Genomic DNA, 19,011 nt, shown 5'->3' with positions numbered 1-19,011 from the left:
CGATGACCTTAATATACGGATCAGTGCATCTCCAAAAACAGCAGGTCTTGTAGGGTGTTCCTGGGATGCAGTGGTTAGAACCTACAAGAAGTGGTCCACAAAAGGCCAACAGTTGAATTGGTTACAGTGTCATGGGTTCCTGAGGAGGAGATGGCACCAGGAGGCACTATGAGAAGAAGGCGGAGGCAGTGTGATGCTCTGGGAAACCAGTTCTGCTGTGAAACCTTGGATCCTGGATTAAACATGTACTTCCTACACTATATTGGCAAAAGATTTGGGACACCTCTTGGAATCATCATGGAATTCATGTGTTGTTTTTCAGGGGTTGGGCTTGGCACCTGAACTCTTAATGATTCAGCTTCATACCAAGACATTTTGGACAATTTCATGCTCCCAACTTTGTGTGAACAGTTTGGGGATGACCCCTTCCTGTTCCAACATGACTGCACACCAGTGACCAAAGCAAGGTCCATAAAGACGTGGATGAGTGAGTTTGGTGTGGAGGAACTTGTCTGGCCTGCACAGAGTCCTGACCTCAACCCCATAGAACATCTTTGGGATGAATTAGAGTGGAGACTGTGAGCCAGACCTTCTCATCCAACATCAGTACCTGACCTCACAAATGCGCTTCTAGAGAGGAATGGTCAAAAATTTCCATAAACACACTCCTAAATCTTGTGGAAAGCCTTCCCAGAAGAGTTGAAGCTGTTATAGTTGCAAAGAGCGGGCCAACTCCATATTACATTCATGTGCATGATAAAGGCATGTGTCCCAAAACTTTTGGCAATACAGTCTACCTAAACACTGCTACAGACCAACCACATCCCTTCATGTCAACAGTATTCCCTAACAGCAGTGTCCTCTTTCAGCAGGATAATAATAATGCACCCTGACACACCGCAAAACATGTTCAGGAACAGTTTGAGGAACACGACAAGGTGTTGACTCGGTTTACAAATTCCCCAGATCTCAGTCAGATGGAGCATCTGTGGGATGTGCTGGACAAACAAGTCCAATCCGTGGAGTCCCAACCTCACACCTTACAGGACCTGCTGCTAACATCTTGGGCACAGATACCATCACACCTTCCGAGGTCTTGTGGAGTCTGTGCTTTGATGAGATATTTTAGTGGCACAAGGAGGATCTACACAATGGTTTTAATGTTTTCTCTGATCGGTGTGTACATCTCTGCAGAAATCCATATTAAATCAATATGCAGTCCCTGTCATTATAATATATATAAGGAATAAAACACAGGTTATGCTATTATAGTAAAACAAAACAGAAATCCTTCCTGTTTCCACCCTGGAATTGATTATTTTTTAATAACAGCATGTCCTAACGTTTTTTATGTTTCTTATAACACAGCAATTCGCTAACGATCGCAGTGTTGTGGAACAAGTTTATTCTGTTGTCGTTTAACACGAACATTATTCCCTCACCAGCATCTCTCTTTTTTTCCTCTCTTCAGGCAGCTTGTCGCCAAGAAACCATAAAACACCTCATACTCTGTCATAATTTATCCATTTACAGTTACTTTAATTGATGTGGACCTTCATCATAAAAGTTATCACTTACAGCTAAATCAGAAAAGGCTACATTGTTCTCGTTATAACTAGTTATTTACTTATAGTTAGTTACTTATAACTAGTGCAAGGAGGTAACTCCTTCTTACCAGTACTTGGAGGTCTGATGTGTAATTTCTAACCAGCTTAATTTTTTTTTGTTCACATATTGTTGTTGTATAAGCAGGATAAAAGGTTTTGATCTGAAAGTCCCCAGGTCCACCAAGCTGGGCCCCTGAGCAAGGCCCTTAACCCTCAATTGCTTAGTTGTATAAAATGAAATAAAATGTAAGTCACTGTGGATAAGGGCCAAATGTTACCACCATATGAGCAATCATAATCCAGCAACGCTCTGGAAAATGGCACTGCAGTTATTTGCATTCAGTCCTGAATAACTTAAAATAGCATAATTTGAATAAATACTAATGATCACGTGGTTCATACATGAGCTCTGCTTTGTTTTCATATGGTATGTGTTTCCTGTTTTTGTTTCCTTCTTGCTGAGTAATGATTAACGATTCCCACATGCTGCTCGTTATTCCTGATTACACCGAATTCCAACATTCACAGAAAGTTATTTTTTCCACCATAATAATGTAGCTGCATTTTATGCCAGATGCCATAAGGGGTTGATGCTGATGATATCAGCGCGAATTCGCTGAAGTCGATGTTAGATATCCGAGAATTGTGACGTCAAAAGAATGGTTTAGGAGAGATAATCAGGAAGATATAAAAGGAGAAGTGGGTAAAACCAGAACAAAACCAAATATAAACCAAATATAATGCAAATCCATTTATGTGGTGAAATTTGGGGTATTTGGTGGAGTGATAACAAAATAAAAAGACTGTGACATCTAATAACTAAGTTTAAGAAATATTTAAAGTGCAACATACAGTATTACAGGATCATGTCATTATATCATCCAAGTTAGTTGGAATAAATCTAGGAAAACAGGAAATGAGATAATTACATACTAGCGTGTGTATAACAAGGAAAATTGAAAAATAACTAGACTAATCACCAGGTAGAGACGTTGGATTCAGAGCATCTGCGTCTCGTGACATTTACATAAAGCTCTACGCCTTGATTCCCGTCTTCCTCGGGAGTAAATAGAGCCCTAATTAGAGGAGAATTTTCTAGAAGAGGAGACGATGTTTTATTCATTTTATTCAATTCATCTCTCTGCTTGCGGTGAATAATCTCGCACTTCACAAGCAAAGTAACACATTAATTCGCCTTTAATTACAAAATCTTTCACTGAACAGGAAACGTTACGTTTCATCTTGCCGTTTTTTTAGGTGACTTTTTAAAAAAGTCGGCGCAAATCCAATTAAGCCATCGGAGGAAAAGTTCTCGAGATAAATTGCATTAGTTATGGAGTTATGGAGTTATTGCTCTGGTCAAACGTGACTGAAATCAGGTAGATGTGTCCGGAAACTCACTCTCGGCTCCTGGGTCTCTCTGTCACTTCCCTGCAGGTGGAAATGAAAAGTTAAAAACTTTATTAACTTTTTCTTTCGGTCTTTCTTCACCTTCAGAAGAACCTCTTACCCTGGAGATGAAGGATTTTCTCATCTTCTCGTCCTCCTCACTAAATCAGACCCTGTTCAAACACTTTTTCTCTCTGGTTCTTCTTCTTTTTTCGATTTCCAAGAACATTTAGCAGGATCTGAATCCTGAACTGTCAGCTCTCAGCCACTCCAGTTGGTTGTCATTGGTGTTTAATTTCACAACAAATGAAACCTCAGAGGAGCTGCTAATGATGTGAACATCTGGGAGTTGAGAGCAGTTTGTAAAAAGTTTTGCTCTGTTTAAAACCTGCGAAGGATTATTGTCATTTACCTACAGGCTGATTTCGGCTTCTTTTTCTCTGCAGGCTAGCTGTGTTCCTCCTGCTGCTAGAGATATTATTTCACTGAATCATCCTTTCCTTAGCTAATTCCTGTCATCTTTCTGTAGGTAATATATCAAGGTTATGCACAGAGGAGGGATGGATGAACATTGACCCTACCGTGAGCGCTCAGAACTGCGGCTACAGCCTCAACATCACCGAAGTGGAGGTGATAAAGAATTCTTTTAATATGGATAAATAATTCTTTGTCAAGGTCAATATACTGTACACACACCTACAACTGCATCACAATAATCATATAATGTATTAATACAGCAGGATTTTAACCAATAAACTCGTTAATCTTAAGCTATATTATCCATTGACTAACCCTTTTTGGGTGGTATGTTGCTTAGCAACCAAAGCTAACAGATTACATTGGGTATTTTTAATATTAAAATATTTCTCGAACACTGGATTTCATTGTTTTTCTTGACGTTTTCCAAAAACAATGAAGCTAATTATGCCAATTTAAACCCTATGATAAATCAAAACATTACACCCAATGATAAATCACGACTTCTCTTCATATACAGTACCTTTGAAAAGTATTCAACCCCCAGAGCTATAATATTCCTCTGGATCAGAAAGTCAGTCAGTATTTTGATCAGAATGAGCTTAAATGAAATATTCCAAGTCATTATTTGTAAAAATAAATAAATAAGTATTCAACCCCTGCATATGAGTACTTGGAAGTTTGATGTGTATTTTCCTACCGGCTTTAGGTTTTGGGTTTATTTTTCTGCAAAATGAAGCAAGTGCTCTTAATGAAAAGTGATAAAAAGGGTCTCTGGATCATGATGCTACCACCACCATGTTTCGCTGTAGCCTGCATCTGAAGCTTGTCTTGAACAAATATCTTTATCTTGGTCTCATTTTTTATACAAATCACACACATACAATATGGTATGTGTTGTTATTTAATGAATAATTGTAATTGTTCCCATATTGTTGAGGTATAAGCAGAATAAAAGGCATTGGGATGCAAGCTGGGCCCTTGTGCAAGGCCCTTAACCCTCAATTGCTCAGTTGTATAAAATTAGATAAAAATGTAAATCTCTCTGGATAAGGACTTTTGCCAAATGCTGTAAATGTAAAAGCATTTGTTAGATATGTAATACTAAAGCAGTATATTTTCTCATTAACTCATTCCTCATCGCTCCACCTTGTCGTTGGTTATTTTCCTGTAGCAGCACAACCCATGTGTTATACTCTTTAGTTATTTATTACTTCATAACTATTTTGAAAATGAAGCCTGTATCTAGTCATACGAGTGTGTTCTCTGTGCAGGATTTCTCTCACGGTGAATTCCTCCGCTCGGTGAGGATCGGGTACACCATCGGCCACGCTGTGTCTCTGACGTCCCTCGTCATCGCCATCTTTATTTTGTGCTTTTTCAGGTAAGCCAGCGATCTCACACCGGTTCGAACCGGTTACGGCATGCAGTCATTTGTTTTCGTAGTGTGTCACTGAATTACGCAATTTACTGTCCATTAGAATTACGATTAGCAGGAACGCTAGATGAAGGCGTCATTGTTTTCCCATCACACAGAGGCGGCTCTGATAACACACCTCAGTTTGCTGGTAGCTTCCTTTTTTGTGCCTTTTAAAGCATCATACAGTCAATTAAACAATAAAATGTGCCTCACGCACGCCGCCGTCCCCCAAACGGAAACAACACACACCAGATGGCCTCTGCGTGTAGATGCTCTCTAGGGCAGTCACTAATAGCTAGACTCGGACGTGTGGCAGAAACGAAAGCAAGTTGTGTATTTGACAGATATATGATGATGAGATAGATGATGGTTTTATGATGCTTCATGTCCAGGAAACTCCACTGTACGAGGAACTTCATCCACATTCACCTCTTCCTGTCATTCATCCTGAAGGCCATTGCGGTGATAATGAAGGACGTGGCGCTCTATGAGGTGGATCCGGATGAGTGCATTCCTGGTTCTGTAAGCAGTTTCACTACATCATTTTTATATAAAGAAAAAAAATCAAACTTTGGGTAATTTGACCGACAAATAAAACAAAAATTATTTTTTCAGCATTAAAATCTCAATTATTTCACATAGATATTTATTACTGTTATATATAATATGTAATATATGACTTATTGCAAATTTACATATCAAGTGTAAACAAATCTAAACTGCTAATCGCCCCTGAATCCCCGTGTGGGATCTCTGCCTTTGATTTTAAAAGAAACATCCGACCTTCAGCTTCACCTCTGTGCTCCTTCGGGAGAGATAGCACCTCACGCTTTATCTCAGCATTTACAGTCAGCGCTTGAGCGGTTTATTGTGCTTCATATCAGGACTGCTGATCTGTTGGGGCTCTAATGGAGTGTCTGTCATGGGTTAATGGTCATAGCATGAGGCTAAATCGCTGCTCAGAGCTGTTAAACCTTCTGTGAGGAATTCAGATGCTACTTGCTACCTCAGAAAGCTGAACAGCACCAATAACAACCTCTCTCTCTCTCTCTCTCTGTCTGATCTTTGCTATTCTACAAAGCTAGTCGAGCTTTCAGCTAACAAAAGACCCAAAAGTTTAAATCAAGTTTGTATACCTGCTTTGAACATTAGTGTTATTTTCACATAAAATAGCAACTATCCATAATCAAAGATCAAAAATCTATTTACTATATGTATTAATTATGTCCCAGATTATGTTCTCACTGATGGAGGTTATCCTGTTATCCAAAATGGCTGCGTTAGGCTCCAGTTCAGCTCAGGTTTTGTTCATGTTTGAGATTTCAGTACGTCACACTGTGTCCTAAAATCACTTCTGGAAGTTTGAGTGATTTTACTGAAGAGCTGGATGTGGCCTGGGGAATATTTTTATTGTAATTATTTTCCTGAGTGATTTATTTCTTACATATATATTACACCATTGATCACTGCTCGTTGTTCTTCCAGGGCATGTTTTTATGTATTCTACTTTTATGTTTTATTCTCTACTTTAATTACTTTACTTTTTCATCCTTTCCATAAATCCCCTAGACCCTTTTTGCGCTTTGTTTTTGTGATTTTTCTTGGTCCTGAGTCCAGCCCATGGCTTTACACCTTGCTAATGTGTTGAAATTTCTCTAGCGCGAGACAGTTTTATATCGTTCGAGACCGGTGGTGAAGCCTTAAGGGTTCACAATCGCACCTTTTGCAGTCCCATTTCTCATCTGGGATCAATGATGGGAGGCTTTTAGAGCTTTTTTCGCTAGTGTTCTCTCAGGAGCCCTTTTCCAAATTCGACAAACAGATGACACCTAATGAAAAGAAATCCGCCTGCGGGTGACAAACTCCAGCTGCTGAGACCCACAGCACAGCGTGAGGGGATTTTTCTTCTTCTTAACCCTCTGAGTGACTTTTAATGCTACTTTTTATACACGCCGTTACAGTGGGGTACTTTTTTAAATTCTTGATGAATTAACTTTTGTGGCTTCACTATGAAATCCTTTGCCATCAGTCATATATCATTTCTTATTAAATGTGTGTGGAGATATTATTGGGGGGAAAAAAAGGAAAAAAGCTTGGGGGGGAAGTATTAGTGGAGATTTTTGGTGCTTGTGGTTAGCGTAAGTCGCTAGCAAAATTATCTTGCTTTGCTAATCTGAAAAGAGAATGATGTCTAGCATGTCCAAACAATTAACAAACAACCAATTTTCAAACTGATTTATCTTACCCACAAGCGTCAACAGTAGCGTAAGCTACTTGCTAACACTACAGGCACTACAAGTGACACAAACAAACTGCTGTGACAAATTATCTACAGATACTTTAATGTGTCTCATGTAGAAAGTTCTGGATTAATTGAAGATTTTTCACATTTTCTGAATCATAACAATTCACATCATATTTATTTTCATATTTCATATTCAATATTTCATATTCACATCATATTTTTTCTGAGGTAAAATTTCAGTCCTGCATGTTTTTTAGTTAATTTTTTTTTTTAGTTAAAATTTTAGTGCTGCACATATTATTTATTTATTTTTTCTAATGTAAAATTTCAGTCCTGCATGTTTTCTAGTTTATTTTTTCTGAGGTAAAATTTTAGTGCTGCACATTTTATTTATTTATTTTTTCTGAGGTAAAATTTCAGTCACAGACATTTTTTAGTTATTTCTTTTTTCTGAGATACAATTTCAGTCTTGCATGGTTTTTGATCAATTATTTTCTGAGGTAAAAACATTTTTAGTCCTGCTTTTTTAAATGATTTTTTCTGAGGCAAAATTTCAGTCCTGGGTGTTTTTTAGTTTATTTTTTGTGACTTAAAATTTCAGTCCCAAATGTTTTTTAATTAATTTTTTTCTGAGGTAAAATTTTTACTCTTAGGTACAATTTAAGTGCCGCATGTTTTTTTTGTTTTTTTTTTATAAATTTATCATTTCTTTCTGAGGTGCGTTTTTCTATCTGTGGAGCTTGAGAAAACGTTACCCCTGAAACAAACAGTGTTAAATCAGTCCGTGGGCTCTCTTGCTGGGTTTAGTGTGAGGCACGGTGTTTGTCAGATCCTTCAGAGCATTTGGAGAGGTTGCTAATGGTCTGCTTAAACAGGGTGTGTAACGAGCCCATGTTTGCTCTTGGTTTGTTTACGCTGTGACCGTAACTGGTTTGGTTTGATTCCTGTACGTTACTCTGGATGATACCTCAGTGTTGCTGAATGCTTGATACTGATTGGTCAGAAAGTGATTGACAGAAAAGAGTCGAAGTTTTCTATAAAGTTTTCTATAACTGAAAGTGTTGATTGATTTTCTGTAACAGAAGCTCTGAGAGTTTTCCAGCTACATCACGTGTAGTTAGGAGCTAGAGGGCTAACATGATTGGCTCTAGAATTACTGACTTAGTAGAGGAACAAAATGCTTCAGGATGTGTTTTTATAGATGAAGGTTGATAAGAGTTACTCTTCCTCTCATCGAGCCACATCACACCACCCGGTTGTTCATTCTTTTCCTATGACAGCACACCCTGAGTGTTTTATTCTTTACTTAAGGCTTGTGAAACTCCACAAAGTGCTTCTCTTCAGCTTTGTCTGCTACAAAACATTTATAGGCCTCTGTCTTGTGTGTATGTGTGTGTGTGTGTGTGTGTGTGTGTGTGGTATGGAGTAGTTTAAGTCAGTAATCTATTGTATAAACACTCCACGTGTTGCCTGGCCAGAAGGATACGTCACGTCTGTCACAGCGGCGATGTGCAAACACTCCAGTTCCTCCAGCTCACCCACTCATCCAGCGCTGGTCAACACGCCACACCTGATTAAAGAGCTCTAGAAATGTTCCATGCAGCGCTCTGGCTTTATGGCACTATTTCTGATAGTCAAAACCACACCGATAACGTCTGATAATGACAATCAAACCCCAGAAGCAGATCCCTGATCAGTCATTATTGTAAAGCTACTGAATAAATATATGTGGCAGGATTTGATGTGATTATTTCGACAGTGCAAACGGTTCATGTTTGTGAGATGAAATATATAAACTCCTGTCAACTTCAAAGAGGCAGTAAATCTATGAACAACTTCGGATATCCTGTTACTGGTAGTTAACACGCTATCATTTCAGTTCTGATATCAGTGAGCTGATATAAAACTCCACAGCTGATTTAGATAGCTTGTTTACTTTTTAGCTAGCATAAAACTTGTATTACAGGTAAATATCTTCTGTAGATGTGGGTTGTGCTGGCTAAGAAAGTGAGCTAACAGTTGCTAGCTAAAGCTAGCTGTGTTAACTAGCTTTGCTGATAAATTATCAGGTTAGGATTGTTATGCTATTGAGTTTGATGTGGTTGCTATAGTTACATTGTTATGCTTGTTATAGTGTTAGGATTTTTATGGTGTTGGGTTTGTTATGGTTATAGTGCTTTGGTTATTATGATGTTATGGTTGTTACGGTTACAGTATTATGGTTGTTATGGTGTTGAGGTTGTTATGGTTATGTTGTTGTGGTTGTTATTGTTATGGTGTGTATTGTTATGGTTGTTATGGTGTTAGGGTTTTATGGTGTTGTGGTTGTTATGGCTACAGTGTTATGGCTGTTGTGGTTGTTATGGTGTACAATGTTATGTTTGTTATTATGGTGAGGTGGTTATGGCTACAGTGTTATGGCTGTTATGGTGTTGTGGTTGTTATAGCTACAGTGTTATGGCTGTTGTGTTTGTTATGGTTACAGTGTTATGTTTGTTATAGTGGTGAGATTGTTATGGTTACAGTGTTATGGCTGTTATGGTGTTGAGGTTGTTATGGTTACAGTGTTATGTTTGTTATAGTGGTGAGATTGTTATGGTTACAGTGTTATGGCTGTTATGGTGTTGAGGTTGTTATGGTTACAGTGTTATGTTTGTTATAGTGGTGAGATTGTTATGGTTACAGTGTTATGGCTGTTATGGTGTTGACGTTGTTATGGTTACGGTGTTATGTTTGTTATAGTGGTGAGTTTGTTATGGTTACAGTGTTATGGCTGTTATGGTGTTGACGTTGTTATGGTTACAGTGTTATGTTTGTTATAGTGGTGAGGTTGTTATGGTTACAGTGTTATGGCTGTTATGGTGTTGAGGTTGTTAAGGTTACAGTGCTATGGCTGTTATGGTGTTGAGGTTGTTATGGTTACAGTGTTATGTTTGTTATAGTGGTGAGATTGTTATGGTTACAGTGTTATGGCTGTTATGGTGTTGAGGTTGTTATGGTTACAGTGTTATGTTTGTTATAGTGGTGAGGTTGTTATGGTTACAGTGTTATGGCTGTTATGGTGTTGAGGTTGTTATGGCTACAGTGTTATGTTTGTTATAGTGGTGAGGTTGTTATGGCTACAGTGTTATGTTTGTTTTAGTGGTGAGGTCGTTATGGTTACATTTTTATGGCTGTTATGGTGTACAGTGTTATGGTTGCTATAACTGGTTATAATGGTTGTTATGATGAGTGTGCGTATCATGAGCCACATTTTGGATAATAAAAGTGTCTTTAGACTCACAGATCTAGCACAAAACCGATGAAGTAAATAAACTTATCTTGATTATTGAATGCATTTGGTGAAATTAACAAACCATTAATCATTAAAAATCCTAGAATATTTCTATATATTTCTGTAGAAATGTGTCTTTTTTTACTCTTTTAACATTTCGAAGCATGTTTATCTTTTTTGTAACGTCAGTATCTGAGTATTTCAGATTTCTTTATCCCAGTATATCGTCACACATTAATGCCAGTCTAACAGTCCAACCCTAATAACCCTGACACTGAATTTTTTTTTATCTGACAAGCGACTTTCACTTCCTTTCACATCCTCTTTTTTTAGCTGACGTTACACAACACTAACATCCCTGATGTCCTGGCAGCTGTAGAGCCATGTGTCCTCTGTAGATAAACATGTGGCAGTAACGTGATGCTCTTTATACACACCATAGTAAACAAGGGCTTTATTTATTACAGGTAGGCTGCAAGGCTGCCATGGTCTTCTTCCAGTACGGCGTCATGGCCAGCTTCTTCTGGCTGCTGGTGGAGGGCCTCTACTTACATGCACTCCTCGCCGTCTCCTTCTTCTCCCACAGGAAGTACTTCTGGTGGTACATCCTGATTGGCTGGGGTGAGTGAGCCAGCAGATTTATGGTTGTGGTGATGTCCGTATCAACACCACGCTTACTATGAAGCCACGTTGTGGCAACAGCTGCGTGTTGGAATTTCAGAATATAGCGGAGTAAACATAAACGAGGTTTTATTAGGAAGATAAATTGGGGGTTTTTTCAGCGTAAAGTAAAATGGCCTGAGGTTATGCTTAGAAACAAGTAAGAAACACTGTGTTGTGCTGTTATGAGAAATTAATCAACCATGAGGTGGTCTCTGAGTTGGTTATTTTACAGTAACTGCACATTCTGAAGTGTTATTCCTCTTCTACATCAGCATTAAGCCAATCTTTACGTTTTTTTAATCGTTAAAGAACAGAGTGTACTTTTTATCTGTTTATAGTTGCATTTAAATTTGCAGGTTTTTACTCCCAAACCTTAAAGTGTAACCATGATGTCTTACTGGAAAGCTTACATTTTAAAGGCTTTATCTCTAAGTGTTACAAAGCACTGACATCGGAGACCATAAATGATAAATAAATACAGTATCTATTGAGAAAAAGCTGTTTCTATTAGGAGAAGTGTGTTAATATAAACCTATGATTTCCCTCTGCAGAGCTGCTTTTATAGAAAATTCATCAGAACCTTCTGACCAATCAGAATGGAGACTTGAACAGCGCAGAGGTTATCATAGCCACGAATAAACATTAGAATGTGATGAATAGCCCAGGATGAATGCGAGTGATATCAGGATTACGAGGTTGATTAATGCTGTACAGTCTAGTACGAACTTTCCAAAATGAATCTGTTTTCCATCACGTTTTATTTAAATATCATAGGTCTCGATCTCTGTGTTGGTGCACATGATCTGGTTTAAAATTGCGTAAAGGCTTATTTATTATCAAATAAATCAGCTTGATGCAACAACGAAACTTGCGAAAAGGGAAAAAAAGGTTAATCTGACATTTGAATGGTCTTCTAGGCTGACAGGTGATCTGATATGTGGAAAAGAAATAGTAGTGAGGAGTCCGAGTCGGTCCTGTGAGAGAAAACAGTATACGCTGATTCATATCTCTGGATCGCGGCGTTATAACTTTTTCATGATATCACCGGGGTGAATCTCGCTCACACACACACACACACACACACACACACACATTATTAATCAGCATCATTAAGCAAAGAACAGAGTCAGAAAATTGCACTCTGTGAAGCACTTAAGTGTGGAGTATGTCCTGTCCTGTTCACACACACACACACACACACACACACATTTGAATCAGCACTGTTTGGTAGAACTGATAAAACTCTGCAGAAATGTTGGGGAAATATCTTCAAGATTAATATGCAAGTCTAGTTATCTTCACTCCTCAACATCAAATTCATCAACTAAAATATTTTCTTTTGCAACCAGTTCTTTGTGCTTAGAAAGTTCTCCTTTCGCCTGTCTCTCTTACAGGAGTCCCAGCACTCTTCATCACCACATGGAGCATTACTAAAGCCTACTTGCATGATGTCGGGTAAGTGCTTTTTTAATGTTTTTTTCCTCCCCAGAGCCTTTTAAAAAACCCAACACACATTTGTTTAACATACATTTATTCTTGAAGAGGTCTTGCGTGCAGATGGCTGGCGAGAATCTTACTCAACCTCCATGCAGTACACTATCAGGGTTCAGTGTACACAAAAGAAATGTCGCGTCAAAACACATTCCTGAGTGGGTCGTAAGGCTGTGTTTACAAGACGGAGGAAGGCGTCTTCACCTACAACGCGAGCTCAGTGTCCAGAGTACACACTAAACCGTATATACATCATTTATACAAACAGCTGAGGAGAGAGTTATTGTCCTGGAGATAACACATCATCTGAAAGGTCAGATATATATTTATAGAACAGAGCACACATTTATATTTATTAATCTCTCCAACGCTTTTTATGTTTAAAGCAGCCCACAAATGAGTCGGAGTTTAATCCAGTCGCGGATTAAGAGCCTTGAACTATGATATAACAGCGTCGCTCTCACCGATATCACTCACACAAGATACACTTACACAACTTACATTCTTCTCATGAAGGCTGCAGTACAAAAAATAAATAATAATATTAAAAAAAACATTGTTGTGATAGTGTATGGCAGTATATGGCACAAATACACTATATTGCCAAAAGTTTTGGGACGTCTGCCTTTACATGCACATGAATGTAATATGGAGTTGTCCCGCCTTTGCAGCTATAACAGCTTCAACTCTTCTGGGAAGGCTTTCCACAAGGTTTAGGAGTGTGTTTATGGGAATTTTTGACCATTCCTCTAGAAGTGCATTTGTGAGGTCAGGCACTGATGTTGGACGAGAAGGCCTGGCTCACAGTCTCCACTCTAATTCATCCCAAAGGTGTTCTATGGGGTTGAGGTCAGGACTCATCCATGTCTTTATGGACCTTGCTTTGTGCACTGGTGTGCAGTCATGTTGGAACAGGAAGGAGTCATTGGAAATTGTCCAAAATGTCTTGGTATGAAGCTGAAGCATTAAGAGTTCCCTTCAGTGGAACTAAGTGGCCGAGCCCAACCCCCTGAAAAACAACAGCTGAACTCAATGATTTGGACGGGTGTCTCAAAACTTTTGGCAATATTATGTATGTTGATGTGTCTTATTTAATTATTTATAGTCATGAGGACAGGATTATGTGTGTGTTTTAGTTTAAAAATGAAAAAGTTTCAGCATTTCACACGTTGAAACTACACATCATTAGTGCTTTTAGTGAATAAGTGCTTTGTTATGTAAGAAAAAATTTGATTTGTGGTTCTTTAAATCCCTGACCTAGTGAGATTTTGCTGAAAATATTGCAAGATTGTAAATTTCTGCTTAAGAACATTAGATATCAGGTTATTTATTTATTTATTTGCTGGAAATGACATCATTACCTCCATGTTTCTCAGTGTAAGCTCAGTAAGTGTTAACGGGCCAATAAACCATGAGAGAAATGACAGGGATTCATCTAAACACAAGTTCGTAACGTTAACTCGAATCCAGCTTCAGCTTTACTCACTGCTTTAACTATGATGCCAGCTGTTCCTTCATGTGACGGAGTGGAAAGTTCTGGAATAAAACTGCTCTAATGGCTTGAATAAATGGAGCATATTTGGAACATGTGGTAGAAATTTGCCTTGTTGTTCTTTAGATGAAGTCGGTGCTGAGGTCACGAGGTTGCCAACCCCTGCGTTACGGAAACCGTTCGAGTGGAAAATTGCCGGTTTGATTAAAACAAAATAACAAATGATATATAAATATAAAAATCCCTTGCATACTGCAGAAAGGCACGGTGATGAATGGACTATTATAGCTTATATTCTGTCTCTAATAATAATAATCTGTCTCTTATTATTGTGTTTTTTATTTATTTTTCAAATTTCTATGTGAAGTGCTTTGTACTTTATGTATGACAGGTGCTATTCTATTACTTCCACCACTAATAAAAATAATAATAATAATAATAATAAAAGTATTCACACATTTAGTTATTTTTATTGTAAAGCACTCCTAGAAGCACAAAATCTTAATCACTCAGACACTTACTTGCATAACGTCTGCCTGCCCGTGTGTGTGTGTGTGTGTATGTGTGTGTGTGTGTGTAAACAAATCCGGATATATGTCCCTGTCATTTCTGTACCGATCACAGCAGCCCTGTATTCTTCAGAGTAAACAGACAGATGCTTAATGTCCATTAACGCTGTCCAGACCTAGAAGATCCACCTGGACCAGCAGAAATACAAGCCAGTCCTTTTTCTTCTCGTAATTCAGCCTCAGAAATATATCGAAAACAGGATTAACTCCCCTCGGTAAATCTGGTAGACATAAGGCTCAGCGCGGCTCAGCAGCAACGAAACTCAGATCCAGGTTTCAGTTCATGAATCACGCTGCCTGGAAGTGAACGAAGAATTTGGCAAAAAAACACAAAATGACACAAATCTGCTCGAACCTTCTTTAAAAGCAGGAGATTAGCCAAGATAGATAGATAATAAATGATGGCTGCTTGTAAAGCAGTAGTTTAACATTGTCCAAAAATATCCTCATCAAAAAAACTTACTCAGCAGACATGTGACGTCTGAAACTCCGTTTTCTGTAAATATGGACAAAGTGATGACTCTGAGCAAAAAGCTGCTGAATCGTCTCTAGTAGGGTTAGGGTTAGGGTTACTAAACTTTACCTTTACTTGTTTTATTGTGTATCAGTATATGATGTGTATGTAATATATAAATTCTAATGATTCAAACATTCATCAAACTATTTTGTCACTGGGTGTGTAGTGAGTATATACTGTATATAATGTGTGTATAGTGTGTCTTTGAAAGGGATTTAAGAGTTAAAGCTACATGACAAGCTGCTTTTTATCTAGGAGATACATACTAATGGCTAAAGGTGTGCGCTTGAGGCTAGCACATCAGAGACAAGGTGTAGTGCAGGTTATTTTTGTGAGAGTGTAGAAGACGAGTGTGATTTGAATGATAATATAGTTCCAGAGTCATTTGCAGATTTATTTTTAAAGGTTATTTTATTTCATTTTTCAGGTTATTTTATTTTTATTTTACTTTATTTAATTACATTCTATTTATGTATTTATTTATTAAGCCATTTGACCATGGTTCTTTCTGTTTATTATTTATTTAATGTACTGTATTTTTTAAATCATTTTTTATTTTTAATTTATATATTTATTTTGAAATAAAAAAGAAGAACATTTGTATGTAATGTGATTTGAGTCATTTGGTTTATTATTATTATTATTTTTTTTTTGTGTGTATTTTTAAAGTTATTTTATTTTATTTTATTAAGTTATGTGTGTATGTTTCTTCCTGTTTATTAATTCATCGAATGTGTTGTATTTTGTTCTAATAGTTTTTTTTAGTTTTAATTAATTAATTTATCTTTAAATGAAAAATAAGAAAATTTTTATATGTGATTGGAATTAAAATATAGTCCTCGAGTCATTTGAGATTTATTTTGAACAGTTATTTTATTTTATTTATTTATTTATTTATTTTACATTTTATTTTGTGAGGTATAAGTGCATGTTTTTTTTTAATATGTTTTTTGTTATTTAATATTTTTTAAAAAAGCTTTTTAAATTCAGCTGGCACTTTTGAGCCCAGCTGCGTTTTTCAGTCTGTAAACTACATAAACAAAAATAAAAATTCACACATGTCTTTGATTTGAGGTACTTTGGGGAAAAAAAATTCATTTTGACCCAATTAAACCAATCATCATTAAACCAGTGCGATCATTCTGTTCAAACCAAATGACAATCAGAATGGAAAAATCTGAATATATCCAACAAAAACTAGCATTGTCTTCTTTGCTTTGCAGATGTTGGGATATTATTGACGACAATCTGTGGTGGATTATAAAAACCCCCATTCTGCTAATAATCCTGGTGAGTTGCTTAGATTTTCACTACAGCCAAGAATCGCAGCTGGAAATGTGTCCTAATCGATTGTTGATGTTTGCAGTTGAACTTCATCCTCTTCATATGCATCATCCGGATTCTTCGGCAGAAAATCAACTGCAGGGACATCGGCAGAAACGAATCGAACCAGTACTCGTGAGTTTGTGGCGCATGACAGAAATCAGAGATGGTTTAGAAACTCTGTTAAATTGTGTCGTGTCATTACACTGATGTTGCTTGTAATGAGGATTCACTTATAGAAACTGCACACATATCTCCAGACTCCAGCGCTATTTAAAGAGCTTTTTTCATATACAGCAGTTTGAGTGAAATAATATTTGTTCTCATAATTCTGACCTCGAAGTGATATATATATATATATACACACACACATACACACACACACACAAATTTGTCAAAAGTTTTAGGACACCAAAAACAGGGGTTGGGCTCGGCCTCTTGGTTCCAGTGAAAGGAACTCTTAATGCTTCAGCTTCATACCAAGACATTTTGGACAATTTCATGCTCTTTGTGGGAACAGTTTGGGGATGACCCCTTCCTGTTCCAACATGACTGCACACCAGTGACCAAAGCACGGTCCATAAAGACATGGATGAGTGAGTTTGGTGTGGAGGAACTTGACTGGCCTGCACAGAGTCCTGACCTCAACCCCATAGAACACCTTTGGGATGAATTAGAGTGGAGACTGTGAGCCAGACCTTCTCGTCCATCATCAATGCCTGACCTCACAAATGCACTTCTAGAGGAATGGTCAAAAATTCCCATAAACACACTCCTAAACCTTGTGGAAAGCCTTCCCAGAAGAGTTGAAGCTGCAGAGGGCGGGGCAACTCCATATTACATTCACGTGCATGTGAAGGCAGATGTCCCAAAACTTTTGGCAAACTAGGGTATCTTTCCTCAAAATTCCACAAACATTAGAGAAGACTCATCTTAATCAGAGGACTGAAATGTTCTTTGATAAACGTTAATTAATAATGTGAACAGCAGTTAGAGTGAGCTGTCAGTGCAGCAGACGAGTACTTGGTAAGCTTATCCTTTAAAGCGGTACGTTTTCTTCACAGGAAAGCGCATCAAATGAACCAAAACATAAACACTGGCATTACTTTATTAATTGTGAATGTAACTAGCTAAATTATGCATAGGTCGTGCATATAATCAGTTGTATATTCAGATTATAAAATAATGAAATGTAAAATAATCACGGTATCATGTGCTGTTCATGACTTTGGAAGTCATGTTGTTAAATTAAACCAGATTCCTACATGTGCACTACATTTGACAAACTCAGAAACAAACTCAATCTGTTTCTGCAGTCTGTATTTTCTATCCGAGGTTTTTTTATTTGCTTAAATCCAGCTGTTTAGGTTTAAAGGCGACGGTTTAGATGCTAATAAAACCAGTCTTAGACTTTTCTACTGAAGTGAACTACACGCAGATTGTTTGCGTGCATAAACCAATTCTGAATGCAAGGAGGTTTCCTCATGTAAACACTGATGTAACAAATGAACTTAAGTTTCTGAATTTATGATAATAAGGATGCTGTTTATCGCTTGTTGTGATTTGCAGGAGGTTGGCGAAATCCACTTTGCTTTTGATTCCTCTGTTTGGAATCAACTACATCATCTTCGCCTTCATACCTCATCAGGTGCAGTCTTACATGCGGCTCGTGGTTGATCTTATCCTGGGTTCTTTTCAGGTATACATTTGGGGTTTGTCTCTTTCTCTCTCTCTCTCTCTCTCTCTCTCTCTCTCTCACACACACACACACACACACACACACTCAGACACACACTCACACACAAAATTAATTTAGTCTTTATTTCATTCTCATTGTTTATCCGGTTCGGATTCCTGAAATGCCAGGAATATCCATAAACTGGCAGTGATGAATTCATCCTGGGATCTGCATTTCCCCTCCCTTTAATCCAGACTTGTTTGCTCTTAAGCCCAAAATGGCTGTCAAGGGGAAAAAAAAGCAGCATCCCATCTCATCATTCTTTCTCCAGAGTCTAATAAAATATGTAGAGCGTGAAATATGACCATGTCTTTAAGCAGTAAATATAGCTCTGTTGGATCTGTTAGATTGGCTCTAATAAGCAGAATTCCCCAAAGCATTATGAAAGGTTATGGAGCAAACAAGTTCAGCTGTTTGTTTTGAGAATCCATACTTTTAAAGGGACGAACGATGCAAGCAGAACGTAGAGAACGCACAATGATCACGTGTGGTCTTACAGTATGAAAAAGTGTGGATCATGTTCGAATAAATAAATCTGTTCTATTACAATTTCACAAGTACAACAATATATTATAATAAATATACATTTCTGGTCAGTTATATTACTGCTAAATGAAATTCCCGCTCATGTACAATAACAATAATGAATCTTATCTTAATAATTCATCATTCACCATTTTTCCTCCCTCAGGGTTTCTGCGTTGCCATCCTGTACTGTTTCCTAAACGGAGAGGTAATACTAACATTCACTCTCTTTTTTATTCAATATTTAACCAACCACTGGGTTTAGTAAAGAGTGTAACAAA

The 19,011-nt window shown here is 37.6% G+C and overlaps 1 protein-coding gene across 2 annotated transcripts in view; it reads left to right on the top strand.

Moving 5' to 3' along the window:
* The window catches only part of vipr1a (vasoactive intestinal peptide receptor 1a), a 37,198-nt gene that overhangs the window by 16,334 nt on the left and 1,853 nt on the right, over positions 1-19,011 (top strand). For both annotated transcript variants that reach the window (XM_058418830.1, XM_058418832.1), the window contains 9 exons: positions 3,526-3,626; positions 4,748-4,857; positions 5,286-5,415; positions 10,880-11,033; positions 12,470-12,530; positions 16,368-16,434; positions 16,511-16,602; positions 18,037-18,166; positions 18,897-18,938. In XM_058418830.1, coding sequence (XP_058274813.1) covers positions 3,526-3,626; positions 4,748-4,857; positions 5,286-5,415; positions 10,880-11,033; positions 12,470-12,530; positions 16,368-16,434; positions 16,511-16,602; positions 18,037-18,166; positions 18,897-18,938 — 887 coding nt within the window. The remainder of the gene's footprint in view (positions 1-3,525; positions 3,627-4,747; positions 4,858-5,285; positions 5,416-10,879; positions 11,034-12,469; positions 12,531-16,367; positions 16,435-16,510; positions 16,603-18,036; positions 18,167-18,896; positions 18,939-19,011) is intronic.

This window comes from Hemibagrus wyckioides, linkage group LG20 (assembly GCF_019097595.1).
Source record: "Hemibagrus wyckioides isolate EC202008001 linkage group LG20, SWU_Hwy_1.0, whole genome shotgun sequence".
Taxonomy (NCBI): Eukaryota; Metazoa; Chordata; class Actinopteri; order Siluriformes; family Bagridae; genus Hemibagrus; species Hemibagrus wyckioides.
This window is presented reverse-complemented; position numbering and strand designations above follow the sequence as displayed.